General features: G+C 44.1%; 1 protein-coding gene across 5 annotated transcripts; it reads right to left on the bottom strand.

The window, feature by feature from the left end:
* Nucleotides 1-1,361: 1,361 nt before the first annotated feature.
* LOC308588477 (potassium voltage-gated channel subfamily A member 3-like) lies at nt 1,362-23,357 on the bottom strand. Of its 5 annotated transcripts, XM_081196858.1 has the most exons (6): nt 20,868-23,357; nt 19,347-20,397; nt 16,193-16,276; nt 15,749-15,819; nt 15,330-15,498; nt 15,125-15,243 (listed from the first exon to the last, which is right to left on the bottom strand). In XM_081196858.1, exon 1 carries the CDS (start codon nt 22,858-22,860, stop codon nt 21,016-21,018), a length of 1,845 nt encoding a protein of 614 aa, XP_081052984.1. In that variant the 5' UTR covers nt 22,861-23,357; the 3' UTR covers nt 15,125-15,243; nt 15,330-15,498; nt 15,749-15,819; nt 16,193-16,276; nt 19,347-20,397; nt 20,868-21,015. The 5 variants fall into 5 exon arrangements, with proteins under 5 accessions (XP_081052986.1, XP_081052987.1, XP_081052984.1 ...); XM_081196859.1 differs by lacking the exon at nt 15,330-15,498 and having other exon boundaries at nt 15,749-15,814; XM_081196857.1 differs by lacking the exon at nt 15,330-15,498.
* Between the last annotated feature and the right edge of the window lie 4,490 nt (nt 23,358-27,847).

The raw sequence follows: 27,847 nt of genomic DNA on the forward strand, positions 1-27,847 counted from the left end.
ACTGTGCTCATCTCTCTTAATATGTGCAGATTTTGGCTATCCTTTCCTGCAGCAAGGCAACTCTAACCCTCCCAGTACAAAAGGGCAAGAACAAACCCAAACTGGAACTAGGTGGGGCAACAGCTACAAGATTATCCTTGTGCAAACAAAACATCTTCTGGAAAGGTCCACCGATAGAAGGTTATCAATGGAACAAAGAAACACACCTTGTTTCACTACTGCTGCATACTAAGGTACCCATTTCGGTCCCTTCAGAGCAGCTTGGGTGTGAAATGCATGCCTGTTGCACTCCCTGTTGCTTCAGTTCATAATTTAACATTGCTGGCTATACATTAGCAACTATCTGTTAGGGCTGGGCGATATCTGGTTTTCTACATCAATACATCACCAGCTAAACATAGCCATATACCGATATAATGTCTGAAATAAGGATGGAGTTATGTAGAGGCATTGGCTGGCTTCAAGCTTCTTCCCACATTGTGATTTTTGCATAGCGCATGCACACACATCGTGATTCATGATATATTCCCAGGTCAAAATTATGAAACCAATATCATGATATGGACTTCAAACCAGTTTTAGACGATCTATCGATATTATCACCCAGCCCTACTAGCTGTAAAAGACTGGAACCCTATATAAACAATTCTCTATTGTTCCCCTCAGCTGTAATGGCACTACGCCCTACTTGTTTTCAAGCGAGCTTGCACTAGAGCAGAGCTCAGCTGACCATAATGATATATGCTCATTGACAACACTTGGTAATTGCCCATGGAGCTCACTATCATGACCACAACCAGTAAGACTCTGTATGACCCTCAAAGTGGCTCTAGAGACTTGTGCTATGCTTTAACCAGATGCTCTTAATTCTTCCCAACTTGGTGATAAGCCTGTGGTTGTTAAGCAATCTGTCCATATCTCTTTTATTATACCTTTATACATGGATATTAATGAAATACAGGCTGCAGTCCAATACACATTTACTGGAAATCCCACTGAATTCAATGGGATTAACCTCTGAGTAAACATGCAAAGAATTGCACTTAGAATTTAAGAGGAGATATGTATTTCTTTGCTAACAAACACATATGCCTTTCAGTATCCTTATTTAAATAAATGCTTCAAAACAAGGCACAAAATTTAAACTTAACAGTTCAGAAAATCCTTTGAGGATTCGTTTAAATCAGCATCACTTCTCCTTGTACACAAAGGCTAAAATAAGTAGGAAAGCTTTTTGTAACAAAGGTACCACTTTATAAATAACACTGAACGGGGGGGGGGGGCTCATTTTAAAAAAAACACAGAATGATGATTCATTTCTCATCACAGCCCAAAATAAAACTGTACAAAACAGATGAATATTTTACAATCAACACATTTGGAATGTTTATTAGCAGCTCATTTGAAGTTTGTTCTTAGTCACTGAAGCTTGCATGAGATTTTATAAAGGCAGAAATAACATCCACATAATTGTGCCCCTTTCCCCCAGCTTTGATCTTTCTTTTAATATTGCGTTTGGTTTTATCTTACAACATGAAAGATGTTCATTTCTACATAATGCACTTGTCAGAAAACACAGAGAGATAGAACTTGTTATACAACTACAAGTTAAAATACTGAGACACAAGAGGGCAGACCATCCTTCAATTCGGTGCACGATGCTATAGTATAATTAGTGACTTCTTCCTGGTGTCTGTGGTTCTTTTTAGTAAGTATTTAAGAGGTTGGTGGCATTCTGTTGCACTTATTGAGACATCTTCTGTTATCTGTTGAGCAGAATAAATGAAAGCAATTCAGTGTACATTCAAGCACGGAATGGTGTCACATTTTTAAAGGCAGAATCAAATCCTTCTTGTACAGTGTTTGCATTTCAGAAAATTTGCAATTTCATGCCCTAAAAATAAAAGTAAGAAGCAGGATAGCTAAATTCAGCACTCCACATGACACCCAGCAAATTCTGAGTGTACCTTTGGTTTGTTATTTGGGGGAGAAGGAGAGGAATTTGTCCAAAGACCTCCTATGCCAGCAGAACTTGAGCTACACTGCCACCTTCAAATGTACACTGTCAGAACACGCCAGATTTTCAAGCAGAACGCTAGCAGCTGGCTGAGCTGTCCGCTGGTGAAAATATGCCAGTGCAACAGCCAAAATAGGGTACGGTTGTAGGCAGGACAATCCACAGCTATGCCCCGCACTAACAGCACAGTTGTATACCAGCCCCAGAGCTGGAACAAAGAATTTCCCTCTGACTGGCTTTTCCGGCTCTTTTCAGAGAAACAGGTGCACTTTGCACAAAGCAGAATGCACAAAGTCGAACTTGAACATACTGAAAGTACTTGTCTGTTTAGAACCCCAATAGGAACCTCATCTTGGGACCCCAGACATGAACACCCAACTCCATTACAAGAAAGCACTCCACACAGGTAAGCTATGGAAGGGGGACACACGCCCTGAAATGGACAACTGTGTTTCCCATGCCTCCTCCTCCCACACCTTTTGCTATATGCGTCATGCCCAACTGTGTTGCTCTAACACTTTCCCCACCCCTAACAGTGGAGAGCAGGGTCTCCCACGCAGAGAGGAGGCATGCAAGTTTTGCAGTACGCTTCTCCAAGTTTCTAGTGCTGTAATATGAAACCACCTGGGTGAGGGGGTTTTCTGGACGAGACCCAAGACAACGCTTGAAGGAAGACAGGCAGGTCATTTGGTGATGCTCACTCTGTCTTTAGGCCAGGAGGAAAGAGGATGGAGAGGAGAGGAGCAAAACAGAGCTGCATGAGAAAGCAGCATGCTTTATAGTTCCCATGGGAGGGACCCTTGGGAATCCAACTGCTGATGGAAACTGATTGTTGCTGTATGGATACTTCAGCTTTCATATTCAGTAAGGGATGGTGCTGCCTAGTCACTCGTAAGATAAAACAATGTATTATATGACAGAGCAGGGTTGCCTATGGAGTACATATTTACTTTTGCCTCACTGTTGTCTCAGGTGAGACGGGTTTTCCAAGACTCTAGAATAGTACAAAAACTGGCTGAACTTAGATTAGTATGAGATGGGAGACTCAGTCAATTTCAGTTTCTCATTTTCTCCAATCTTAAGTTCAATCCTCCATATTTCCACATTTTTAAAGTCTTCGTGAAAATCCATAAGCTTCACAGTGGGAATTTCACCAGACACATTTCTATGCAAATTTTCTTAATACTGTATACACATTTTTTTTTCCTAAAGCAACTTTCCCTAATACACGTTTGTATGTTATTTTCACTGATACATTCATTTTATGCACATTTTACTGCACTGTATGCATTTTCATGCACATTACCTGTCTGGAAAACGGCACTGCAAAAATCAGGAAAGTGCAAAGCAATGGATAGCTGTGTTTCATTTGCGTCTTGTTTCAGAAACTGTGGATTAGGGAGGTTCATCTTGAAATGCAAACTGAATCAGATTTTCACCCCATCCCTAGGTTAGTGAACACTCAAGCAGTGATTCCTTTTTCAAACTACCTTCCACACTTGGGTGGTTGCCATTCACTGCATTTGGACCATCACTGTAAGAAGGAAGCTTGGTCCTCTCCTGGCTACTATCCATCCTACTCTAGGGAGGCCCATCTGACACTTTCAGAACTGCTAAAACAATTCATTTAGCACAGCGGTTCTCAACCTGTGGGTCCCCAGATGTTGTTGGACTACAACTCCCATCCTCCCTGAGCTCTGGCCTTGCTAGCTAGGGGTGATGGGAGTTGTAGTTGAACAACATCTGGGGACCCACAGGTTGAGAAAGGCTGATTTAGCCACTTAGGATCAAATATTCATTTCAGGTACTAATAGACTCTCCTTTCATATAACCTAGGGACGCGGTTGGCGCTGTGGGTTAAACCACAGAGCCTAGGACTTGCCAATCAGAAGGTTGGTGGTTCGAATCCCCACGACGGGGTAAGCTCCCATTGCTCGGTCCCTGCTCCTGCCAACCTAGCAGTTTGAAAGCATGTCAAAGTGCAAGTAGATAAATAGGTACCTTCTGGCAGGAAGGTAAACGGCGTTTCCGTGTGTTGCTCTGGTTTGCCAGAAGCAGCTTAGTCATGCTGGCCACATGACCCGGAAGCTCCCTTGGCCAATAAAGCGAGATGAGCGCCACAACCCCAGAGTCAGTCACGACTGGACCTAATGGTCAGGGGTCCCTTTACCTTTACCTTTTCATATAACACTACACCCCCCTCTTTCTGTTGCAACTGTTCTTTTTGAACAAGTTATGCAGTTGGGTGGGGCAGAGCCACAGAACAGTCCTGCCACCACTGGCATCGCTACAGTTTATATGGATGTGGCTGGGACAGGACGGCAACAAGGCTGGGGCTGTGTGGACACACTGGCAGGAATGCCAGATTAGCTCCTCCAGAACATCTGCAAAGTTCCAACCTGACCACCACCCCTGCCCTGCCCCAGCTGCAGCGATGTTGGGGAGAGCAGTTCCAGCACTCTGCACCATCACACCAGCCACTATCTTTAAAAAAAAAAAAATGTACAAGTTGTAGTGGCAGGGAACTCTAAATGCACTTCTAGTTCTTTCCTTTCTTCCTTTGCAGCTGCCCAGCTTGAGTTCAAGCCAAACTGCAAAGGAAGATCCATGCTAAAAACAGGGATTGGCTGCAGGAGGAAGTTCCCAATTAGCAATTCCCTCCTGCAGCCAATCCCTTTGGGCTTGCTGTCAGCACCACTCACTAGCCAAATGACACGTTATTATTCTTGTTCCTTCTTCCTCCTCTTCTTCTTTTAATGCACTTGGTTAGATTGTTGGGCTACAATCATATAGACTAGGGTTCAAATATCTGCTCAACCCAAGGTAACCTTGGGCCAGTCACAATCTCTCTGCCTAACCTACCTCACAAGTTTGTTGTGAGGATAAAATGGGGAGGAACAGAACCATGTACACCACCTTGAGCTACTTGGAGGAAAGGAGACCATCTCGCCAGAGTGGTACATGCTCTGGTTATCTCCCACTTGGATTATTGCAATGTGCTTTACGTGGGGCTATCTTTGAAGGTGACTCAGAAACTACAACTAATCCAAAACGCAGCAGCTAGACTGGTGACTGGGAGTGGCCACCAAGACCATATAACACTGGTCCTAAAGGATCTTCACTGTTTCCCAGTACAGTAGTACCTTGTTTCTCAAATGCCTTGGTACTCAAACAACTTGGAACCCAAAAACTGCAATCCCGGAAGTAAGTGTTCCAGTTTGTGAACGTTTTTGGAAGCCGAACGTGCTCCGTTTTGAGTGCCACACTTCTGTTTTGAGTGCCATAGTTCCATTTTGAGAGTTACGCTGAGGTCTGTCTGTATTTGCTATTTATTTTGCATTATTGTCTTTGTGGCTCTTTTTGTTTTGTTTTGTTTTGTTTTGTTTTGTTTTGTTTTGTTTTTGTGACTGTGTGACCAAGTTCAGCTACTGATTGATTTATTGTGTGACTGCAGTATAATTGTTCATTGCTTTCTCGTTAGATAGTAAAATTCATGTTAAATTGCTTTTTTAGGGGTTGTTTTTAAAAGTCTGGAACGAATTAATCTATATTGCATTAATTTCTATGGGAAAGTGTGCCTTGCTTTTGGAACGCTTTGGTTTTGGAACAGACTTCTGGAACGGATTAAGTTTGAGAACCAAGGTACCACTGTACATTTCTGAGCAGAATTCAAAGTGTTGGTTCTGACCTTTAAAGCCCTAAATGGCCTCGGCCCAGTATACCTGAAGGAGCATCTCCACCCCTATTATTTAGCATGGACACTGAGGTCCACTTCCGAAGGCCTTCTGGTGGTTTCGTGACTGCGAGAAGCAAAGTTACAGGGAACCAGGCAGAGGGTCTTCTTGGCAGTGGTGCACCTCCCTGTCGATGCCCTCCCATCAGATGTCAGTGAGATAAAGAATTAAACAAGTTTTAGAAAACATCTGAAGGCAGCCCTGTTCAGTTTTTAATGTCTGACATTTTTTTATTTTTTTTATTTTGCTGGAAGCCACCCAGAGTGGCTAGGGAAACCCAGCCAGATGGGCAGGATAGGAACATCATTATTATTATTATTATTATTATTATTATTATTATTATTTACATTTTTTAAAAAAAGTATGACTAACACCATGTGCACATGTAGACAATACTGAACTAGATGCAACACTGGTCTGACTGGATACAAAGCAGCCTTCTATGGCACATATGTCTAAGAATTAAATACTAATTTCTTCCCTAGAACACTCCTCTTCATCTATCAATGTAGGCTATTTAAAACAAAAAAAACCTTAACTTCTTTTCTTTCTTTTTTTAAGAAGTGCCAGACTGACAGTTCTAGGAGGTGAGGAAATGCACATGTGAGTACAAAATAAACAAGTCAGAAGGATGTGATGATGTCTCCTTCAACCCTAGTCTGATATTCTGGGATTTTAACATATGATGAGAACTTCAGGTGCACAGAGAAGATGACAGAAAGTGAAACTGATCAGAGTGGGGGGGGGGAGAGAAGACTTGTAGCCAACCAAATCATTGCATAGAGAGAATTACTTCCACTTGCACAGCAGAATTTCCCCTCCCTCTCCAACACCAACACACACACACACCCTGCACACACAAAACCACACTGCTCCACCCTAAGATCTTGCTCTGGAGGGTAAGGAGAATCTCTAGAGCGGATGTGGGGGTGCAAAGTGCAGGGAAAGGGAAAGGGAGGGGAGGTTCCATTATTAAGGGGAGGTTCCATTGCACAAGAGAAAGTTTTTTCCACTCATGCAGTGACTTAGGCTGTGCACACATTACCAGCTGAAAACGCAGCTAGGTTTTTCTTTTCCACAATTTGGATTGAAGCTGGTTTGGAGGGAAGCACAGCTAAACACAGTATTTCATAAGAGACAACAGGACAGATACTGGATAAATATGGATTGTGGCTGAGGTTATGCGTAGACTGTTTCCCAAACCAGCACTGGGAGCAAACGGAATGCAGAGTAAACAGCAGTGCGTACACAGCTGTCATTTTAAAATATTAAGTGGTTTATAAATGCTTTAAATAAATAGTTGGATACAACACAGAGAGATTCTTTTTGAAATGTGGGGTGGAGACGCTCTCAAGGGAAGAGCTGTAAGTAAGTAGAATCTAAGCAGAAGAGGGGAAAGGACACAGCAAAGCAGGGGAAGGATCAAATGTGTGTCTGTCCATTTCTCTGCTACTACACACCAGCGTTCCTGGAACTACAGATGTCGGTAGGAGCCAAGGACCTGTCCGAGTGAAATACAGCTGGCCTTAATAAACTCTCAAGGCTCTTCAATTTTATTTTAAGAAGGCAGGAGTACATAGGTTCTAAGCTGTAAAGTCAAGATGACAGCATGTTCCACAAGTGCCACAGCTGAAGTCTGTTTCCCTTCAAATTTCTAAGTGTTCTCCCCCAAAAGCTATTATCATACTATACACTGGGAGATTATGGTTCTGAGCTAAGTAGCATGTAAAAATGGTGTCATTACATATTCATAAGCATATTTTAGAGGGGTTAATTGTAAAGCCAGATGTTTCCATTTTTATTTAGAGATGACAGCAGAGGGCTAATAAAGATCAATTACCCATCTGTCCACAATTCCAAAACAGTCAACCATGTATTATTATTTTTAAAAAATAAAAAAGAGCTGAAAGCACCTTCAGGCTCTCCAGTTGTCTGAATCAAGTATTTGCTATTAACAGTGAAATCAACAGGTTTTATTAATTCATGTAGAGCAAATTCAAATTTGAGCTTTCAGCCCAGTAATGGAACACTACTATTTTTGACTCTCCAATTTTGCACTTCCTCAGAACCTTACATTAGTTTTTTGGGAAAGCAAAGCTGGATGGAGAAGCTGGTTTTGCAATTCCTATTAATTTCATCAATCAGACTGAAAGAGAACCTATTCCACCACTACTTTAAGATTGTAAAACTTGCTTATTTCAACAAAGTCTCCTTAACAAAATCCTTCCTCAAAAAAGATTATGAGATCCAATCAGGCTAGCAACAAACAAAATCTCAGATCAGGCAAGAAATCCTATCCAAAGTAACAGCAGGCATACAGTACAGAGCAACCTGTAACAGAACTCACTGCCACTGTCCCCAACATTCTGGTAGTTTTGGTGTTGAATGCCAAGTTGGTCTGTAATAAAACCATGCTGATTCATGGATGAATGGGCCACCCTGGGGTATATCACTGAGGGTGAGGGAGGTGGGTGGGTCAGAACTGATGCAGTTCTACCTACCCAGGTACTCAGTTTGACATCAGCCCAGACTGGGAGCAGCAGGGAGGTGTTGCTGAACACAGGAGTTCACTTCCCCTGAGGGGAGGGGGATGGAAGGATCTGCAGGTTTGGGATAGTGTTGGTGTACCACCCATCCTGCTGCTCAGCAGCCTCCCTGACTGAACTTGTCTTGGGTGCAGTGTGGAACCAAGAATGAACTTGTCTTGGGTGTGGAACCCAGAATGGTGATTTTGGGTGACTTCAACATCCAAGCTGAGGAAACCTCAAGTCCAGTTTTGGTGTTCATGGCCTCCATTGTAACTATGGGCCTGTCTCAGATGAACATCAATGCAACACACAGAGCCCTTGATTTTGTATTTGAGCCATGTGGAGAGCAGGGTGGTATGGAAATAGATCACATGGATATCACCCCATTGTTATGGTCAGGCCACTTCCTGGTGAAGTTTCTGAGTAGCTGTGGTCAGTGGTATAGAGATAGACCTGGTGAAGGCTGGAGCGTAAGTGGTGTTAATCTCATTCCGTAGCCAACCAAGCACATGTTCAGACTCATAATCAGGCCTACCACATGACTGTGGAGACAGCGAGGAGATCCTACTTCACTGCCTTCATTGCATCCGTTCTTACCTTCAGGGACATGTTCTGAAAGCAGCACTAATAATAGAAATAAAAATCCAAAATCTTCAGTTCTGCACTTCAATAGATCATTAGCATGATAATCAGAAGTTGAACAGAAAGTAGGAAGCACTTTCTGATTTTGCAATGTCAACCATACATTGGCTCAGCATAATGATGAGAAAGCACAGCATTATGCTTATTATATCTTGAGAAATGCAATTTAACTGCGAAATCAGCCATGTGCGATCATTTGGGGGAGGGGAATCAATGCAGTTCTCTGTACCTGATCCTCTACTATGGCTCTACAAATGTTGTTGGACTCCAACTCTCTCATCAGCCCCAACCAGCATAGCCAATGAATGAAAGGAGCTGTAATCCAACAACTGGAGAGTCACAGGTTCTCCACCCCAATCTACTGTTTCCTGATAGCGTCTTCAGAAAATACATTTTCTATTACAGAGATTAATCTTCATGTCAGTAAAGCAAGTCTGTGTGATGTGCAATGACCTCACAGTAAGAAACCACCACAAGCATCAGCTTCCCAATAAATATATAATAGAAGGTGAAAAAGATACTTACAGCAACACATTTTAGGGTACACACTTTTCCTATCCCACCCTGAAGCAGGATAGTCCAAGTCCAAATCCACACAGCATACATAAAGATCATTAAGGGAACCTGGGCTAGCCACCATCTCTCTGTATAACTTGGTGGGCAGTTATGTGTGATTTCACTTTCAATACAATTGACACCTGCAGAAGTTTTGGGGTGTGACGTATTGCTTCATTTCCAATCAGTGCATGTCTCATAACTTCCTGTTGAAATCCTGTAACTGTTTATACCACAAATGGATGGGTGTTCCACTTTTCTTGCAAGAGTGCCCCTCCAAGACAGCAATAATGCAACAGCATTGGGGAAGTATCACAGAACAACTATTAAAGTGGAATGCTGTCCAGACACTACAGTATAAATGCACCACTAATGCACTATTATTGCATCAGGTCGCTTCCAGACAACTTGTCTAATGATCTTTTGTTCTGATTTGTTTGTGGGGATATTACATGAAGTTGCATCAAGCAGGCATTGTTCTACACTTTCTGTGCATTTTCCCATCACTTTCCTTACTGCAAAAAAATCCTATATTTTGTGGAAGCAGGTTTGTTTCACAAGAGCTCCAAATCTACTTAAATAGTGCAGGCTGGGATATGACTGAATCCCACCCAAAAACATTGATAGTCTGGAAATGGTCCTCCCTAGCTACATGGGACAGACATGTTACTGAATGCACTCACAAGTAATCACAAGTTTACAGATGCACCTAGCACAGAAAATCCACTTTAACAAAGAAACAAACTTTTCAGCATTAGGAAAGTGACTGGAAATACACTGAAAAATGTGGAATGAATGGCCAACGGGAAGACATATAAACACCCCTTAAACAAATCAGGATGAATGCTCATTGTCATATAATTACTATGCAAACAAACAGAATGACCAGATAATCTAACCTACACACAAGCTTTGTGAAAGTAAATAAGGATGCTCAATAAATAGGTAATATGGAGGAACCCTCAGAGAGATCTGTCAATACTGAGTTTTAATTTCAAGATAGTTTAGACATGAGTTTTGCTAGATAGTTAAGAGTCAGGACATGTAAATGTATGTATCTGTATGAAATCTGCATAAACAAATGTATAGTGCAAATTTAGGTCTCTAAGTCAGTTCACACTGGTTCTAACATTGTGTTTTGCTGCATCCTCCACTGCCCTGTAAGCAATGTGGTCCTTAATAAATACAAATTGAAAAAGGAGGTCAAGAGATAGGAGATCTGGAGCCTTGTGGGACTCATGGTTAAGTTAGTCTCTGGCCCCTTCAGTGTCCCACAAGGATCCAGATCTCCTATCTCTTGACCTCCTTTTACAGCAGGGTTCAGTCAGGATCCCACCCAGGGCAGGTAGAAACAGGTCAGCAAAGAAGGAGCAGATCTTGTAGGACTTTATGCATTTTGCTCTTATGGGTGAGAAGCATAGTTATATCGACTGGCAAGCTGAACACAAAAGCTTTCCACAGTTCAGCCTGTTACAAGACAAGTTACATTTACTTGAGCATGTATCTCGATTCATAAAACAAAGATGAAATGACAAAGACTAGAGGGGTATTTTCATGCATGAATGTTTGGCAGTGTGTTACTGTGGGGCTTACTGGAACCTAAAATCCAAGGATTGTGCATAAATGTCCATCACAGTAGGATTGGTAAAATTAGTGGCAAAGCAGCATTAAGCTCACAGAAGTCTAACCAAATAGTCACATAAGAAATAAGGGGTGTTTTTTTAAAGAGCCACAATCCATTGCACAGTTTCCCCTTTTGCTATCAGTATAACACTTTGTGCAGACCAAGTCTGTGCACATTTACTCAGAAGTAAGACCCACCGAAGTCGCAGGGGCCAACTCCCAAATACATGTGCACAGGATTACAGACAGAGAAAAGCAAGAGTATTAGACAGCTGGGGGTTTATACTTGAAATGGAAATGCTTTAACTTTTGCCTGAGGCAAAATCAGGATGCATATTCATCTCTCAAGACCGCCACTTCATTGCACCATGAAAGAAAAGGTGGAGCGCCAGATGGAAATGTTTTAGGGTTGCTGGCAGCACAACGCTTTGGAAGAGGGACTGATTTGCATTCAGTTCTCATCCAATTCTGAAATCAAAACGTATTTTCACCACCATGTGCAGCCTGCCAAACAGGAGCCATGCTTAAGGTACCTGTTTTAACCTCTTTTTTGCACTTTCAATTTAATAGCATTGGCAACAAGCTGGAGATGTGTGAAGCTGCCAGCAGGATGTATGGCGAAAGGTGAGCAAGATGACTCAAGGGATGAATCTGCACTGACATTGTCCTCATATGATCTCAGTGAAAACAAGCAGGTCACAATTTATTTGATTATCTAGTCATACAGACCTCGCAGATCTACCATTTTTTTATTAAATATCTGCAGAGAGAAAAATACCAAAGGTCAAAAGAGCAAGAGGAAAAATCTGCAGATGTCTAAAGAGGGCCTCATACTGATCCCCAAAGGAGTCATTAGCAGAAATCTTACAACTAGACACAGAGAGAAACAAGTTATGCTACACTTCATTATCTCTTTTCATATGTAATAACCTAGCCACGTCTGAGTGCATTGGCTCCCAATCTATGAAGCCTTTACTATGAATATATGTAGATTTAAACACTGGTGAGGGTGGGGAGTGACCAACTTGATAGCCTTAATGGTATAGGTAAGCATATTCAGGGTAGGTAATTATGAATGGAATTTACATATTAGGTATCCAAAGCTCACCCTAGTCCATTGGATTTTTATTGGTATCAGTTGGCTTCACCTAGAAATGTGCAGGGAATCTAAAAGTATGTAGGTTACCACCTGTGACCTGGGTCTATGCCCATCCTGCCTAGTAGAAACTGCCTGGGGATATTAATACACCTTTCAGGGAGGGAAGGACGCCAGGTGGCCTGTAGTTGTCTGGCTCCTACTCAATAAACGAAACCGAAATGCAAATTTCCCCAGCCAGTTACTGCCTCATTTTTAAGCTTCCCCTTTTGTAGAATAATGTCAAGTGAAGAATTAGTTTTCAACTTCATCTTTTTCTGGATACTATCAGATTTCTGGATTGTTTAGCTTGGACTAGGGCATTTGCAGCCTTGCTCAGCAAGCAATCTTTATCTATTGTTTGATACAGGTAACAGTAGAACTCTATTCATCCTGTGATATTTTCCTGCTATATTCATATTATTCAACACAGGATACTGGGCAACTACAATATCTGGTGCAGGAGTGGGTAATCTGTGGCCCTCCTGATGTTGTTGGACTCCAACTCCCATCAGCACCAGCCAGCATAGCCAATGTCAGGAATGATGGTTGTGGTAGTCTAACAATATGTGGAAGGACACAGACTTCCCACACCTGATATAGTGAGACCATCCTTGACTGGTTCTACTTGTTCTTCTCAACAAGGTCCCAGCAGATGATTATGGGGATTTCCCTTATCACTTCCCTCTGGCGACACAAGATTGATCTTGACCCTTCCTGCTCATACACATATGTAAAGCCACTTGGCACCATCATGTGAACACTTGGGTTGCTTCCAGATGACCCTAAACATTCATCCTGATTTGTTTGCACAAAGTTTAAATGGCATCAGCTATTTACTGATCAATCATTCTGATTTGTTTGCAAGGTTGTTAAGACAGCACTGCATCAATCAAATGCATCAAGCTTTCCAGCAATTTCACCTGGCAAGAAGGTTGTGAACCTTTCTATGAGATGTTGACTTGGCACTCATCAACAATTAGCCATTCTTCTGTAACCTCAAACAAAGGCTCTGTAACGTTATCTGTGATGGGCTGCCCCTTATGACTATGAAAAATTCAGCTAGAGCAGGATATACCAACATAAAATGCAACATTGGGTTGTGTCAATGTCTCAGCACCTGCAATGGCTTTCTATTGTTTTTCAGGTACCACTCAAATTGCAAGTTTTCTATAAAAAAAAATTCTAAACAGGCTGGAGCAAACATACCCTAAGAGCCACCACCCATTCATTTTCTTCACCAGTTTCCAATATCAATTGCCTCTTCGTAGTGCCATATATGCACTACATCAGACGCATACCCCAAATCTAGAGACTCCATCCATCTGGGGACTATAACACATGAGCATCTTTTGAAAGTTCTGTCAGAACCCTTAATCTGAGCTAATGGAAAGTTGCATAGTTCCTTGCATAGATAGAAAGCATCAATAAGGACAACTGTGTAGCCTTCCCCAACGTGGTACTTATCCTTGATACCTAACAACTTCCATCAGTCCCAGCCAGCATGCCTAATGGTCAGGGGTCACAAGAGTTGTGGAGGTACAACATATGGAGGGAACAAAGAGAGAGAAGCCTAACTGTCATTATCATCTTCAGAGTCCTTTAAGTGCCTCCTAAAATTAGGCCAGGTTTCGTAAACTGAAGGGCAGCACGTATCTACAATAAATGAATAAATGAGCAAATGACCTCATTATGTCACCTAAACCAGTATGCACACAGCTTTTGCACTGCTCAGTATCAGACATAAAAAGCAGACCACAGTGACTCCTCCTGCGTAAGCTGTCATGGCACTCTGCATAGGAGACCTGCATGAAGAAGCCAGAGGAGATCTCAGGAGGAAGGTTTCAGTCTCAATGGAGAGGATCAATGCCTCCATTCAAGACAAAGTGTGTCTGCATTGCTGTGAATGTGAGGAGAGACAGCATTTTTCAGGGGAAAGTGGGGAGAGGCAGATGCACAAAGGAAAATGAATGCTACAACAGTAGACCCATGGCAGAAAGTATTGTGAGCTGCTTAGCAGGTCATTGGGAAGGAGCAAAACAGAGGGGAAACCAAAATCCAGAGAGATGTGAATATGATCTTTACCAGGCACAGCCTACATTTTATGTGTCTAGCCAGCAGACAGGGGGAAACAACAAGACAGAACCCATAGCTACACTGTGACCACCAAGCCAAAGGTGTGCACAGAATAACTTATGGAGGGCCCTTTGTAGTCTCCTATGACATGCCACTTACTCCTCTCAAGCACCCCAATGCACAGGAAGGCTCCTAGTCATGTGGACCAAAGGAGCACTATGTGCATCCATAACCCAATGGAAAAGCACAGATGCAGCATGCCAAAGCCTTCAGAGTCACTACTAGCTACAGAATCCCAGGAGAAATGGTTGCGAAGAACCATAGACAAACCAAGACAGAGCAATGAGATATCCAGTTAATGTCATTTGCACAGACCAATCATTTCTCTGTCAGTTTAATTCATACTCCAGAACACTTCTCATTTTGCCAGGCCTACTTCATCCCATTCAGAAATATATTCATTTGGACAACTGCTGCATGTGTTGGTTAGTGTCCCGTGTGACCTTGTGATCAGTTTGACCCACAGCCACCCCTGCATTCCCTCTCTCCATGCAGCCCAGTTGGTAGGTTTTTCATCACAGAGAAAGTCAGGTAGAGGAGGCAACCCATTCACCATTACTAGTACTTCTATTTCAAAGCTATAGGCAAGATGCTGATCCACAGTCCTACTGTGTTGTTGTAGCAAGGAACTCACTGTTCCCTTGCCTAGTTTGTGTGCCTCTCTTGGGAGACAACTGAGCAGAGCAAAAATTGGAGGGTGATGGTTCCCTACCTGCCAACCGTCATGAGAAAACAGACAAAGCTGAAACACAGCTTCACAACATCCCAGCTTTTATTAAACCATATCAGTGGCAGGTATAAGTTCTGACAGCAACACAGAAGAATCAAGGCTGTTGTCTTTGCGTTCTTGCAGGATTTCTGTATGCTTGAAAACTGCAAGAGAAAGAAGAGTAATAGATGCAGGTTTCCTTATCACTATTCATGCTGGCTACCCCTGTTTACATTATGGGCTATCACACCTGATGGAAAAGCTGTAGGCACCAAGACAGAAGCCCAACAAAAGCATATCTGCCTTCAACTAGTTGTTGCTGTTGCTGGTGCTTGCTGCAGGTGCCGTTTGTGGTCTGCATGATACTAGGAATGGGAATCATCCTTGCCTCTCAGAATATGGAATGGCTGCCTTGTTGCCTACAGGGAGACAAGTATGGGATGGTAATGAATAACAGGGATCAGCAGCAACTGATAGATCCAGTGACTAAGTGCCATTATGGGTAGGTGAGTGAGCAGAGGCAACAAAGGATGCTATCACTAGGTGCTATTTCACCCTGCATGCCTCACCTCAGCTTCCCACTCTCCCACTGGCAGGCCACTCTCCCACTCTATGTTTGGAAGCTTCTCCTGTAGGGGAAGACAATGCAGTCATTGCAAGAACACTCACCTGTCCATTGTAGGGACTGGAATGTTTGTCTGCAGTTTGCAGCTTCTTTTGTTCTGTATGCTCTGGCTGTACTGAAGTGGAGAAAATACATCATGAGTGTTTTGCCAGCTGTAGCAATAGACAGAGATAAGTGCCTAGCATTCAGTAGCAAGCTGGCTGTTATCCACTGCACTCATTGGTGCTTTGTGGAAGCTCACCAACATCTGGAATAAACAGAAGTCCCCTTTCTACACTGTGTATATTTATCCTGTGTCCCACAGCTGTCTGCTGTGAAGGGAAGCTTGTAAAGTTAAATGTTTCCCAGGGATAGATGGGAGACACTCTTGAGGCCATGGGTGGCCATCACTTTTATTGGGAGAGTTGGAGAAGAAGTGTAGGCATCATATGATGAAACATAATGCCCCCCTCCCTGGTGACCCCCAACAACCACCTGACCTTGCCTACCTTTTATGGGGTGCTTTTTCCTTGCAGCTCTGGTTGCAGGCTTAGAGTTGAAGTTTGCATCTGGAGTCCCAAGGCAGAGGAATTCTGAGAAGACAAGTGTTGCTCATCAGTCCTTCATATCTTCTTTGTTATCCTTGACTTTGGGGTGTGCGTTGTTTGTGAACAGTGCTCATTTCGTGCCATTCATTTCATTCATTGGATCATTTATTTACTGCTTTTTGGCCCCAAAAGGAGCCCCTGGATTGACTTACAACAAAAACTATTAAGACACAGTGATATGTCCCCACCTGTTGGTCCCTAGTTCTCTAGACAGTGATGGAGATCCATGCTATAGTTTTGATACATGAGATCTGTGTTCAGTGGCTGGGGCAAAAGGCCAAACTGTGCATTATGTGGGAGGACCATGATTCGATCTGATTTTTGTTCTTACTGAAATGCAGCCATGTGGAGTGGAGAGCTGCAAATTTCTTTGCAGCAGCACAGGGAAGGATGGAATATTAAACTATTTCCCCCATAATCTTTTCCTAATCAAAATTGCCCCCTGGCCCTCTTCCCAGGGAAACAGTAACCTAGGAAAGGAGTTTATGGCTATAAAAATGGGGCCCCAGTTTCAGTATCTTTTTGCCTTTGCCACTACTGTGACACCCTCTATGCTGAGAATGCAGGGTATATATTTAATAGTAAAATCAGCATTAAACAAACAGGAAAATAACAGACCAACTGGCTTGAAAATATTGGTCTTCGTAATACAGTACTTTGCAGGTATGCTACTAAAGAGGAAGAAACAGCCACTTAGGTGGCACTATTTTAAAAAGATCCCTCCTTTCATTTGGGAATAGGGCCATCATTGACAGTGATACTCTGTCACCATTGGGCTGACTTTTTGATGTCCACCAGAAACAATAGCTTGGAATTTCTCACTCTGATAATCACGAACAGTTTAAAAAAACCAACACAAACATGCAAAGGATCTCCTTTTGAAGTAAGAGCCTTCTCTATGCTTACAATATGTATGGCTTCTGTGTAATAGATCTTTCCTTTGGAATACATGGATTCATATGTTCTGGGTGCAAGTAAAAAAAATTGAAGCAATGTCATCTTCTCAAAGTCCTCATTCTCACCTTGTGGGTGAAGCAAAAACCCTGAACATAAAATGAGAATAATGCACATCACATATTCCTAGAGCTGGGAGTTCCTATTCATCTTAATGGCCTAGATCCAAAGAACAATGCAATTAGTTCTGCCAATCATATCTCCCCATGCTGCGTGGCCTCTTTTGGAACCAAGGAGAAATTTCCAAAGTAGTTTGGGGCGCATGGGACTTGCAATGAAATGTTGCACCATGGAGAGCTCCTGTTCACTGTTCCAGCCCTACCTTCCTCCATGATTTTCCATTTCTCCCTCACCTCATCCCTACTGACCAGGCATAGGCAAACTCGGCCCTCCAGATGATTTGGGACTACAATTCCCATCATCCCTGACCACTGGTCCTGTTAGCTAGGGATAATGGGAGTTGTAGTCCCAAAACATCTGAAGGGCTGAGTTTGCCTATGCCTACCTACTGACGTGCTCTGGTCCATGGGGTCACGAAAAGTCGGACACGACTAAACGACTAAACAACAACAACAACCTACTGACAGTCAACAATCTATGCACACTGCACACTTCTAGTCCTTGGACTGTTTTGGATATTCTCCCCACCATCACCACCACCTTTACAGCTTTTTCTCAAAAACAAAATTTGGGTTGTATCCAACATAGGATTTCTGCTCGTGCAACAGAACATTCCCTCATCTCCATCCCCAGATGTGTTCTAGAGGTTCCCTCAACCCTGCCCCAGAGATCTGGGAGGGGTGTGAAGCTCTGTTGCACAAGCACAAATCCTTGCACTAATGGAATGACTGGACTGGATACCACCCACTGTACTTTTGTAAACCTTTGGGTTCCCCTAAGTGCCGTAATAGCTCCTGTGTTTTCATGGATGGTGCCATTTTGGCTACATAAAGCAAAGGCACTCATGCCTAAACATCTGAAATAGAGGGAACAATATGGGGCGGGGAGAGAGAGAGAGACTGCTGCTCAGAGAAAATCTCACAGTCCCATTAGGCATGCCTAAGCCCTAGGATGCACCCAAAGTGACTCTCTGGATCCTGGCCAAAGAGTTCTTGCTTTGTGATAATATTCCACACACATCAAAATTAGGATTTAACCATTTCAACCAATAAGCAAAAGAAGAAAGCAATATTCCTATAGTGCTCCCCCTTCCCTCTTATCCTTTCTCTCCAGACAAACGTGCAAGCTGAAATTCACACAGACAACACTATTATGACCGATTTCGCTGGCACAGCTCTACACCCGACGCTAATTAGCCCAGTTCTCAGCTGGTGAAAATTACAAGGCTCAATTGCAGCTCCATATAGTGCCACAAATAACTGTGGGCTTGGCCAATAAATTTATCATAGTGTGCTGAATTTAGTGGCTGAAAATAATAGTAGACGGGAATGTTGAATGGGATCAAGTAAGATCGCCACACACAGATCTTAGTTTCATACAAAAAGCATAAAATTGTATGCTAGTAGAGCTCTGAATCTCATAAAATGTACACACATACCACAAATAGAAGTATCCTCTTTCAATTGCTACTATATTTGCTGAAAACAATTTTAAGAAAATTAAATTGGCTGAATGTCTGGTGTCTTTAGGCATTATCTACCACACATTTTGCTTTACCAAGGTTTAAGGTGGCTTGAAAGTCACTGAATCAGGACCTCACAGCTGGCATGAGTAACTAACTTGCAGCTCTATAGATTCATTTTGATAAGTGGAATCAAGTTACAGAAAGCAATGCACTAGTGGCTAATATTGCAACACATACTGAATTCCAATAGCTATATAGAGATATCCTGATATTTACTCTGGAAGTCACTTGGATTGAAATCAATAGAAATGCTTTGGAGCAGGTAACTTTACTGCAATTCTAAAAATGCAGGAAACAAAACTTTCAGAAATTAAGCATTTAAAAAATAAAACAATAGGAAGTAAAATGAGACTTGATCTTAAAACTAAGGGGTTAGAAATGTCTGATTATTCAAAGATGGTATATTTTATACACCATAAGCAAGAATAACACTTCTTGCAGCAGCAAACAGCTCACCTGTGTCTGTCTGATATTCCACAGCCCCAGTTGTGTGTATACGAGTATACATTCCCCAGATGATTTGAATATTTCTCAGCCCAACACTTTTGGGCTCATCTGCATCTATTTCCCCAGATTTTCATCCTTCTGTAATAAATGCTTTTGGTCTTGTTCTTCAGTGCCATACGTGTTTTGAAAGTGGAGCTGCCATTTGTGTCAGGAGGGGTGTTTTGCATAAAACTAGGTCATGCGCCATGATTTAATGTATCATTTCATCAAAAGAAGCAGAGATGGTGTCATCTTTATAAATCTTCTATGCAGCTTTGTAGGTAGCATATATAGACTTTTCAATTATCAGGCACCAAATTGTAAGGGAGGGTTTGAAGCTTGCTTTTATATGGAACAGATGTTATGATTCTTTTAGGATGTGCAGAACAACAAAAACTATTCCATATCATCCTTTTTTCCCTTCTTCTATAGGCTCCAGAACTTTTAGAATTCTGCACATCTAAAAATGGTGCATATAGAATAATGCCTAGTTTCCACACCTAAATCTCTCTGGGATTAATGGTGTGTGTGTGATCAGAGCAGCGGCTTTTCTGCGGAACCACAGAAGTTCGAACCATCTGGAAGGGTTACTATGGAAACAGCAAAGGACTGGGGGAGGGAGGGAATGGATGCCATGACAACCTTTGGGAGTTTCCCAGGAAACCAAAGTTGCTATGGAAACTGCATCACTCAGGTCCAAATTAGTAACTTCCGCTGCAAGGCGTGTTTGCCACTTTAATCTTCTTGTGATAGATGCAACCGCTTATCTTAAATGCATTGGCAATGGATGGAAATGCCCCCTTTGTTTCTAAGGTTTGGATGGGTTTCAACTGAGGCTACAGTCACTGGGAAAAGCCCATCAGTGACTTACCAGAAGCCTAAAACTTCATGATATGCAGAAAGCCAAACACTCAGGATATGATCCAGTTAGACAATTGTTCAACCTTGTGATGTAGGAAGAAGTATTTTCCATTATATTGTGCAGGTAGAATTTTGAATTCAAGGAAGCAATTCTGTAGTTCTGTGGATCAAAGAAATCCAAACTTACAATGAAGACTTTCCCCTCGCTATATCAAAACAATTATACGTATGCCTAGGGCAAATTCAGACTGCATACAGGCTTTAACCTGGCATTAACAAAAGCAAAACTGTACCCTCGTATGACACGCATTAGATGATGTGAGCATCATTTTGCAGCGTGATGGCAGAGATGCTTTGTGAAATTTCAATGCCTATATTTTCTACTCACTGCAACACACTTGCATCCGCGTTTCTTTCACTTCATAACTTTCATTCCAACAAGTGCACACATTCAAGGAAAGGAAAATCAACAAATGAGCTGCTCTTTGCTAAATTTCCCAGCAAACCCCCAAAGCCCTGCAACAAACAGCACAGAACAAAAACCTGTTTCTAGAAGAAGCAGCCCAGACTTCTTTGTATCCTCTTATCTATCTGCTTTCTTAACATCTGCTTAGTTGTTTGGTTTTTTACCTTCTAAAAATGCCCATCTTCAGAAAGAAGGATCAGAAAAGTACATGTATTAAACAAGAGCACAAAGAATGACGATGGTGCATGTTCCTCACAATACTGATTACGGAGACCTTCTGTAATATTTTTATATATCCTTGAAAGGTGTCTTTTAAACATCCGTAAAGATCTTTTTAATATTCACACAGTTTGGATTGTTTGTGGCTGTACAGTTGCCTGTTTTGAAGGCAGCCTGTTTGAATGCACTGTTGCTGATGCCTCCCTCTTCTATCACCATGTACTCCGACTTGCTGAGAGTGGAATTGCTCCGAGCTTTCCTCAGCTCCTCAGTGGAGGAGAGATGCTGGCAGCTTCCTACATGCATATACTGGGCTTGTTCTTCACCTTCCGTTTCTCGGTGATAAAAGTAGTTAAAGTTGGAGACTATCACGGGCACAGGCAAGGCAATGGTCAGCACCCCAGCTATGGCACAGAGAGACCCTACTATTTTGCCCCCAATAGTGACTGGGTGCATGTCACCATAACCCACTGTAGTCATGGTCACTACAGCCCACCAAAAGGCATCAGGGATACTGCTGAAGCTGGACGTGGGATCATCAGCCTCTGCAAAGTAGACAGCACTGGAAAAGAGGATAACTCCAATGAAGAGGAAGAAAATGAGCAAGCCCAGCTCCCTCATGCTGGCCTTGAGGGTCTGCCCCAAGATCTGCAACCCCTTGGAGTGCCGAGAGAGCTTGAATATACGGAAGACTCTGACTAACCGGATGACCCTGAGAATGGCCAGAGACATCGCTTGTTGACCATTGCCCTGCCTCTCGGCCAGCTCAGTGCCCAAGGTGATGAAATAAGGAATAATAGCCACAATGTCAATTATGTTCATAATGTTCTTGGAGAAGGTGGGTTTGCTGGGACAAGCAAAGAAACGGACAAGCAGCTCAAAGGAGAACCAGATAATGCACAGAGTCTCCACCACAAAAAAAGGATCAGTGAAAGAAGACACCATGGAGGTTGCTGGAGAAGAGGAATTTGGGAAGATATCTGCCACGAAAGGTCCACCACTGGTCCCAAATGTCCCTGTGGTGCTGTCATAGTCACGGTCATCTCTGAACTCAGGCAAGGTTTCCAGGCAGAAAATGACAATGGAGATGAGGATAACTAAGACTGAGACAATCGCAATGCCCCGAGCTGGTCCAGAGCTCTCCGGGTACTCAAAGAGGAGCCACACCTGGCGCTGGAACTCCTTCTCGGGCAGAGGTCTCTGCTCTTCACGGATGAAACCTTCATCTTCTCGGAATTTCTCCATGGCCTCCTCGCCCAACTGGTAGAAGCGGATTTCTTCCGAGAAGATGTCAATGGGGACATTGACAGGGCGCCGGATGCGGCCTCCGGACTGGTAGTAGTATAGGATGGCATCGAAGCTGGGTCGGTTGCGGTCAAAGAAATACTCGTTGCGGAGGGGGTCAAAGTAGCGCATCCTCTTGCGGGGGTCCCCCAGCAGGGTCTCGGGAAACTGGGCGAGCGTCTTGAGCTGGGTCTCGAAGCGCAGCCCAGAGATGTTGATCACCACCCGCTCGCAACACTCGTGCTCCCCGGCGTCCCCCCCACTGCCCACCTGGTGATGCCCAGGGGGAGGCAGGGTGTGGGCCATCGAGGGGTGGTCGTAGCGCTCCCCTCCCAGCAGGGCATGGGGGTGCTGGGTCTCCTCGAGCAGAGGGTCCTCTCCCCCCACCACGGTCATGCCCCCCTCCAGCTCCCCGTCGCCCACGTCCTCCTCGACGCCCTCCTCGTCGTCTTCCTGCCCTTCCCCGGGCCCCGAGAGCGCGCCTTCGGGGAAGAACTGCTCACTGTAGCCCAAGTTGTGGTGGCTGCTGCCCACGGCGACGACGCCCGCGACGACGACGCCAGCGCCGCCGCCGCCGCCGCTGCTGCCGCCCCTCGGGTGCCTGCCGGAGGACAGGGCGGCCGGCGAGCGCAGCAGGCTCAGGTGCTCGTCCATGGAGGTGGCGGCAGAGCCGAGGGGAGGCTGCCTCCCCGGCCGACCAAGCGACACCTCAGGCAGAGCGCCAGAGTGACCCTCCCGGCTGCACCCGCCGCCGCCGTTGCTCTGAGGTGCCCGCCCGACGCGGCTCAAAAAATCCGCCCCCAGCCCGGACGCCGCCTCTCGCCCTCCTCAGTCACTCGCTCCGCGCCGTCGCCGCCCACGCCGTCGCCCTCCCGCCAGAGCGCCGAGGAGGAGGGCGAGGGGAGCGGACGCTTCTGGAACGAGGGAGGGGTCTCCCCGCTTCCCCCACCTGTGAGAGCCCAGAGCTGCTGCTGCAGCAGCAACAACAACAGCGAGAGAGAGAGAGCGCGCACTCGGCTGCTGGACGCTGCCAGCGAGCAACACGTTACGCGCGGGGGGAAGTTTGCAAGAGCGCCTCGCCCTCCCCGCGGCTGCAAAGCCGCTGCAACGCGCGCTTAACCTTGGAGTAACTCCCCGTCAGCGCTACGAGGCGTACTTTCAAGAGGCAGGTTCCCGCGCATCGGCCTCTTCGGGAGCATCCCCCCCCCAAAAAAAAACAACACACGCGCACACACGCCTGGGCTCTGAAATAACGTCAAGGTTTAGTGCTGGAACATAGGGAATAATGGCTTTCTCGTAACGTGAGGAGCAGGGGCTCGGGCGTGCGTTTGGCTGTGTTGTTGACGCCAGCCAGTTTGCTGCCCCGGGGTTGTTGTTGCAGCGGGCAACCCTGTGCTGCTCAGGATCCCGCCGGCCACTGTGCAAGCTTGGTGAGAGATGCGGCTCCTCCTGGTGCAGGGCGCGTCTTCTGCAGTGATCCGAGGGGCTCACTTCCAGGGCCACAAGGAGCCGCGCTCTCTGGACCCCTTGCTCAAAGCACTCTGGGCTCACATCCAACCATGCATTTAAAGTACATGGCTTCCCCCAAACGGATCTGGGGGTGGCATTCCACCCCTTGCAGAGCTATAATTCCCAGCACCCTTGACAAACTACACTTTGGGCCAAGCCATGTGGTGCAGAGGTGACCTGGTTCTCCTTGTACTGCTTGCCTTCACCTGGCAAATGCTTATCCATTCCCCCCAAAAAGCAATGCCTGGTGTTGTTTGTGCAGTGGGGCTGGTCCTGTCTGCATGCTGTTATCCCAAATACATTTATTCATTTACATAAGAAGAGACCCTCTAGTTCAGACCAAAGGCCCACATAGTCCAGCATCCTGTTCTCACAACGACCAGCCAGATACCTGTTGGAAGCACACAAGCAGGAGCTTACTGCAATAGCATTCTCCACACTTGATATTTCTAGCAACTGGGATTCAGAGGCATACTGAGAGCCAGTGTGGTGTAGTGGTTAAGAGCGATAGACTCGTAATCTGGGGAACCGGGTTCGCGTCTCCGCTCCTCCACATGCAGCTGCTGAGTGACCTTGGGCTAGTCACACTTCTCTGAAGTCTCTCAGCCCCACTCACCTCACAGAGTGTTTGTTGTGGGGGAGGAAGGGAAAGGAGAATGTTAGCCGGTTTGAGACTCCTTCGGGTAGTGATAAAGCGGGATATCAAATCCAAACTCCTCCTCCTCTTCTTCTTCTTCTTCTTCTTCTTCTTCTTCTTCTTCTTCTACTGCTTCCAACAGTGGAAATAGAAGGTAACCAAAGTGACTAGTGGGAGTGAGTGCCATGGTTTAACCAGATGTTGTGTGAAGTACTTTCTTTTGCCTAGCCTGAATCTTCCAACATTGGGCTTCATTTGATGGTCCCAGGTTCTAGTATGAGAGGGGGAGAAAGATTTCTCCTTTTCCACACAATGCATAACCTTGTACACCTCTATCTTATGACCGCTTACCTTTTCTTTAAACTAAAAAGCCAGAAATGTAACCTTTCCTCATAGAGGAGTTGGATCATTTTGGTCGTCCTTTTCTGAAACTTTTCCAGAGCTACAATACCCATTTTGAGGTACGGCACCCAGAACTGTACACAGTATTCAGAGAGTGGTCACACCATAGATTTGTATGATACTGACAGTTCTATTTTAATTCCCTTTCCTAATGATCCCTGCTAACATGGAATCTGCTTTTTTCACAGCTTAGGAGAAGGAAAACTCTGATCCTAAACCTCCTCTGCCTTGCGGGACATCTTTGAGAGAAGAAAAGGCTAAGGAGTAAACCCTACACAAATCTGGAGTGGAGTCCCTAAGATGGTTGGATGGTGCCTTGTACATTTCCCTCCAGCAACTCCTTCAGCCAAGCTCGTGCCAAATGTATCGTTCTGCTTTCCTTTGGGCCAGAGGGAAGTCTTGTTATCTGGGCAGCCCAGGACCTCCACACACACTGCCCCAGGAAGGTCACTTGAGGGCTGCAAACACAGCAGTTTGAGTTCACGCCCTGAGGCACATGTCATTGTTTCTTGAGATGTCAACAACAACAACACATGGGCAGCATCTTCTTTGAGCTATCCACTATGGCCCCACAATCTTATTCCTGAGAATGAGACTCACTAGCATATATGTGAAATTAAGATATTTTGACCAAGCGTGCATCACTTTACACTTGCATACATCAAATTACATTTGCCATTTTAATTCCCATTCAGCCAATTTAGAGAGATCATTTTGGATCTCCTCGCACTTCCTTTTTGTTCTGAACAATTCACTATCATCACCAAATCTGGCTATCTCACCACTCACCCCAACAGTAAATCATTTATGACTGCTCTGTATTGCTGTTCTGGGTTTTTTTATTCATATTTCAAAACTGAGATTAAAAAAAAATTTATTTAAAAAATCTAGAGCATTTATAAACTAATTAAAAAGCACAGCCTCCAGTACCAATCCCCCAATACCACTTTCAACATCCCTCCATTGGAAGAATGTATGCTCATTCCTCTTCTCATTCCTGTTCCATAACCAGTTACAGAAACATAAATGGATCTCTCCTCTTATCCCATAGCTGCTAAACTTACTCACTAGACCTTGCTGGAATTCCAAATCTTCAAAGACGTATCAGCCACAGAAATTGGGTTTGAATAATACAATCACAGTTAAATCTGGGGCCTCAGAGACCATCAAAGTAAGAAATCTGCAGGATCGATGGTCATAAATCTCTACTTTAAAATCACTAATGAAGGAAAGTTATTAACTGGGTACATTCATGCCTTTCCTCTGTTCGTAGGGATGTAAATGTTGGCACTCCCTATGTAAATGGCCAGTACAGAAATTAAAATTGAGGTTTTAACCACTTGCTGCTGAACATTAGCTGTGCAGTCGAGCTGCCTGTGCTATTTAATATATAGATTCAAAGTGTATGCATTAATTCAGTTGTGTACACTATTATATTTTTGTTCTGAGAACTGCCCTGAGACCACCAGGTATAAGGCACTGTATAAATTCAATAAATAATAATAATATTTGGCTAAGAACATGTGAGGGAAGGGCAATAGCTCAGTGATAGGCTGCATGCTTTGCGTGCAAAAGGTCCAAGGTTCAATCTCTGGCAGATTACTTTCTGAAACCCTGGAGAGTTGAAGCCTGTCAGGGTAGACTACACTGAGCAAGTGGACTAATAGTCTACATTGGTATACTGCAGCTTCTTATATTCCGCCTCATGCATACATGGAGCAGTAAGGTGCAGCTGGTCATGCCTACCTGATGCAATACACATATATGTTATCATGTAACATGCACATTTAGTCATTTCAGTTGTACCAGTGTACTCTTACACAAATAAATGGCTACTACTGCTGCTGCTGCTGTTACTACTAATACTACTACACCATAGGAACCACCCCTTAGAACTAAGTGACTTTGGTGTTGCCCCAGCTTCTGCCAACCTAGCAGTTCAAAAGCACACCAGTGCAAGTAGATAAATAGGTACCGCTGCAGCGGAAAGGTAAACAATGTTTCCATGCTCTCTGGTTTCTGTCACAGTGTCGCATTGCGCCAGAAGCAGTTTAGTCATTCTGGCCACATGATCTGGAAAGCTGTCTGTGGACAAACGCCCGCTTCCTCAGCCTGAAGTGAGATGAGCGCTGCAACCCCATACAGTGGTACCTCAGGTTACAGACGCTTCGGGTTACAAACTCCGCTAACCAGGAAGTGGTTGCTCCAGGTTAAGAACTTTGCCCCAGGATAAGAACGGAAATCGCGTGCCAGTGGCGCAGCAGCAGTGAGAGGCCCCATTAGCGAAAGCATGCCTCAGGTTAAGAACAGCTTCAGGTTAAGAATGGACCTCCAGAACAAATTAAGTTCTTAACCCGAGGTACCACTATAGTCAGATTCGACTGAACTTAACTGTCCAGGGCTCCTTTACCTTTACCTTTTTCTTCACTACCTAATGTTATTACAGTATAATATTTTTTCCCATTTTCTGTGTGGTGAATTATTTCCCCAAGCAGTCACTCTACACCTCAATGTGCTTCACACATTTTTTTTTCTGCATACAAAGATGCCAGGGGTGCCCATAGGAAGCTCAGTGGGTGATGAGGTAGGGGGCAAAGTTCATTTCTGTAAGTGCAAGCTTTGTCCCATGTATTAGACTTTTAAATGAAAAGGGAAAGAATCTGGTGGGGGTGTAAGACCAGAACAGCATGTGGATATTTATACATATTTATATAGGCAACAAATTGTTTTCTGAGTATAGAAAAAATCAAGGGGACTCAAAATTATGGGAACATGGAATCATGAGGCTTTATCACGGGATTCATTGCTACAAGCAGCAGAATAAGCAAGCGCTTAGCACACAGAGAATGCTTGGGCAAGATTTTTAAATAGAAAGTTGATGAACATGAACAAATGTCTAGCAATAAAGAACCCAGGGTCAAGACAGGTAATAATTTTAGGGAACCAAATTTGCTTAGCTGTCTGGAACAGCAAGGCAAAGAATGGAACAAGGTTATTACCAAGGGGAAGACTAAAATATTTAGGGAGCCAGTCAGAAGGAAACACCCCAATTTGAATGGTGGCAGAAAAAGGAAATAAAAGACTGTGGTTGGG

The sequence above is a fragment of the Podarcis bocagei genome, assembly GCF_964188305.1.
Source record: "Podarcis bocagei genome assembly, chromosome: 5".
Taxonomy (NCBI): domain Eukaryota; kingdom Metazoa; phylum Chordata; class Lepidosauria; order Squamata; family Lacertidae; genus Podarcis; species Podarcis bocagei.

Coding starts and splice junctions, on each gene's coding strand:
- LOC308588477 (XM_081196861.1), bottom strand. CDS start 22,860: ATGGACGAGCACCTGAGCCTGCTGCGCTCGCCGGCCGCCCTGTCCTCC.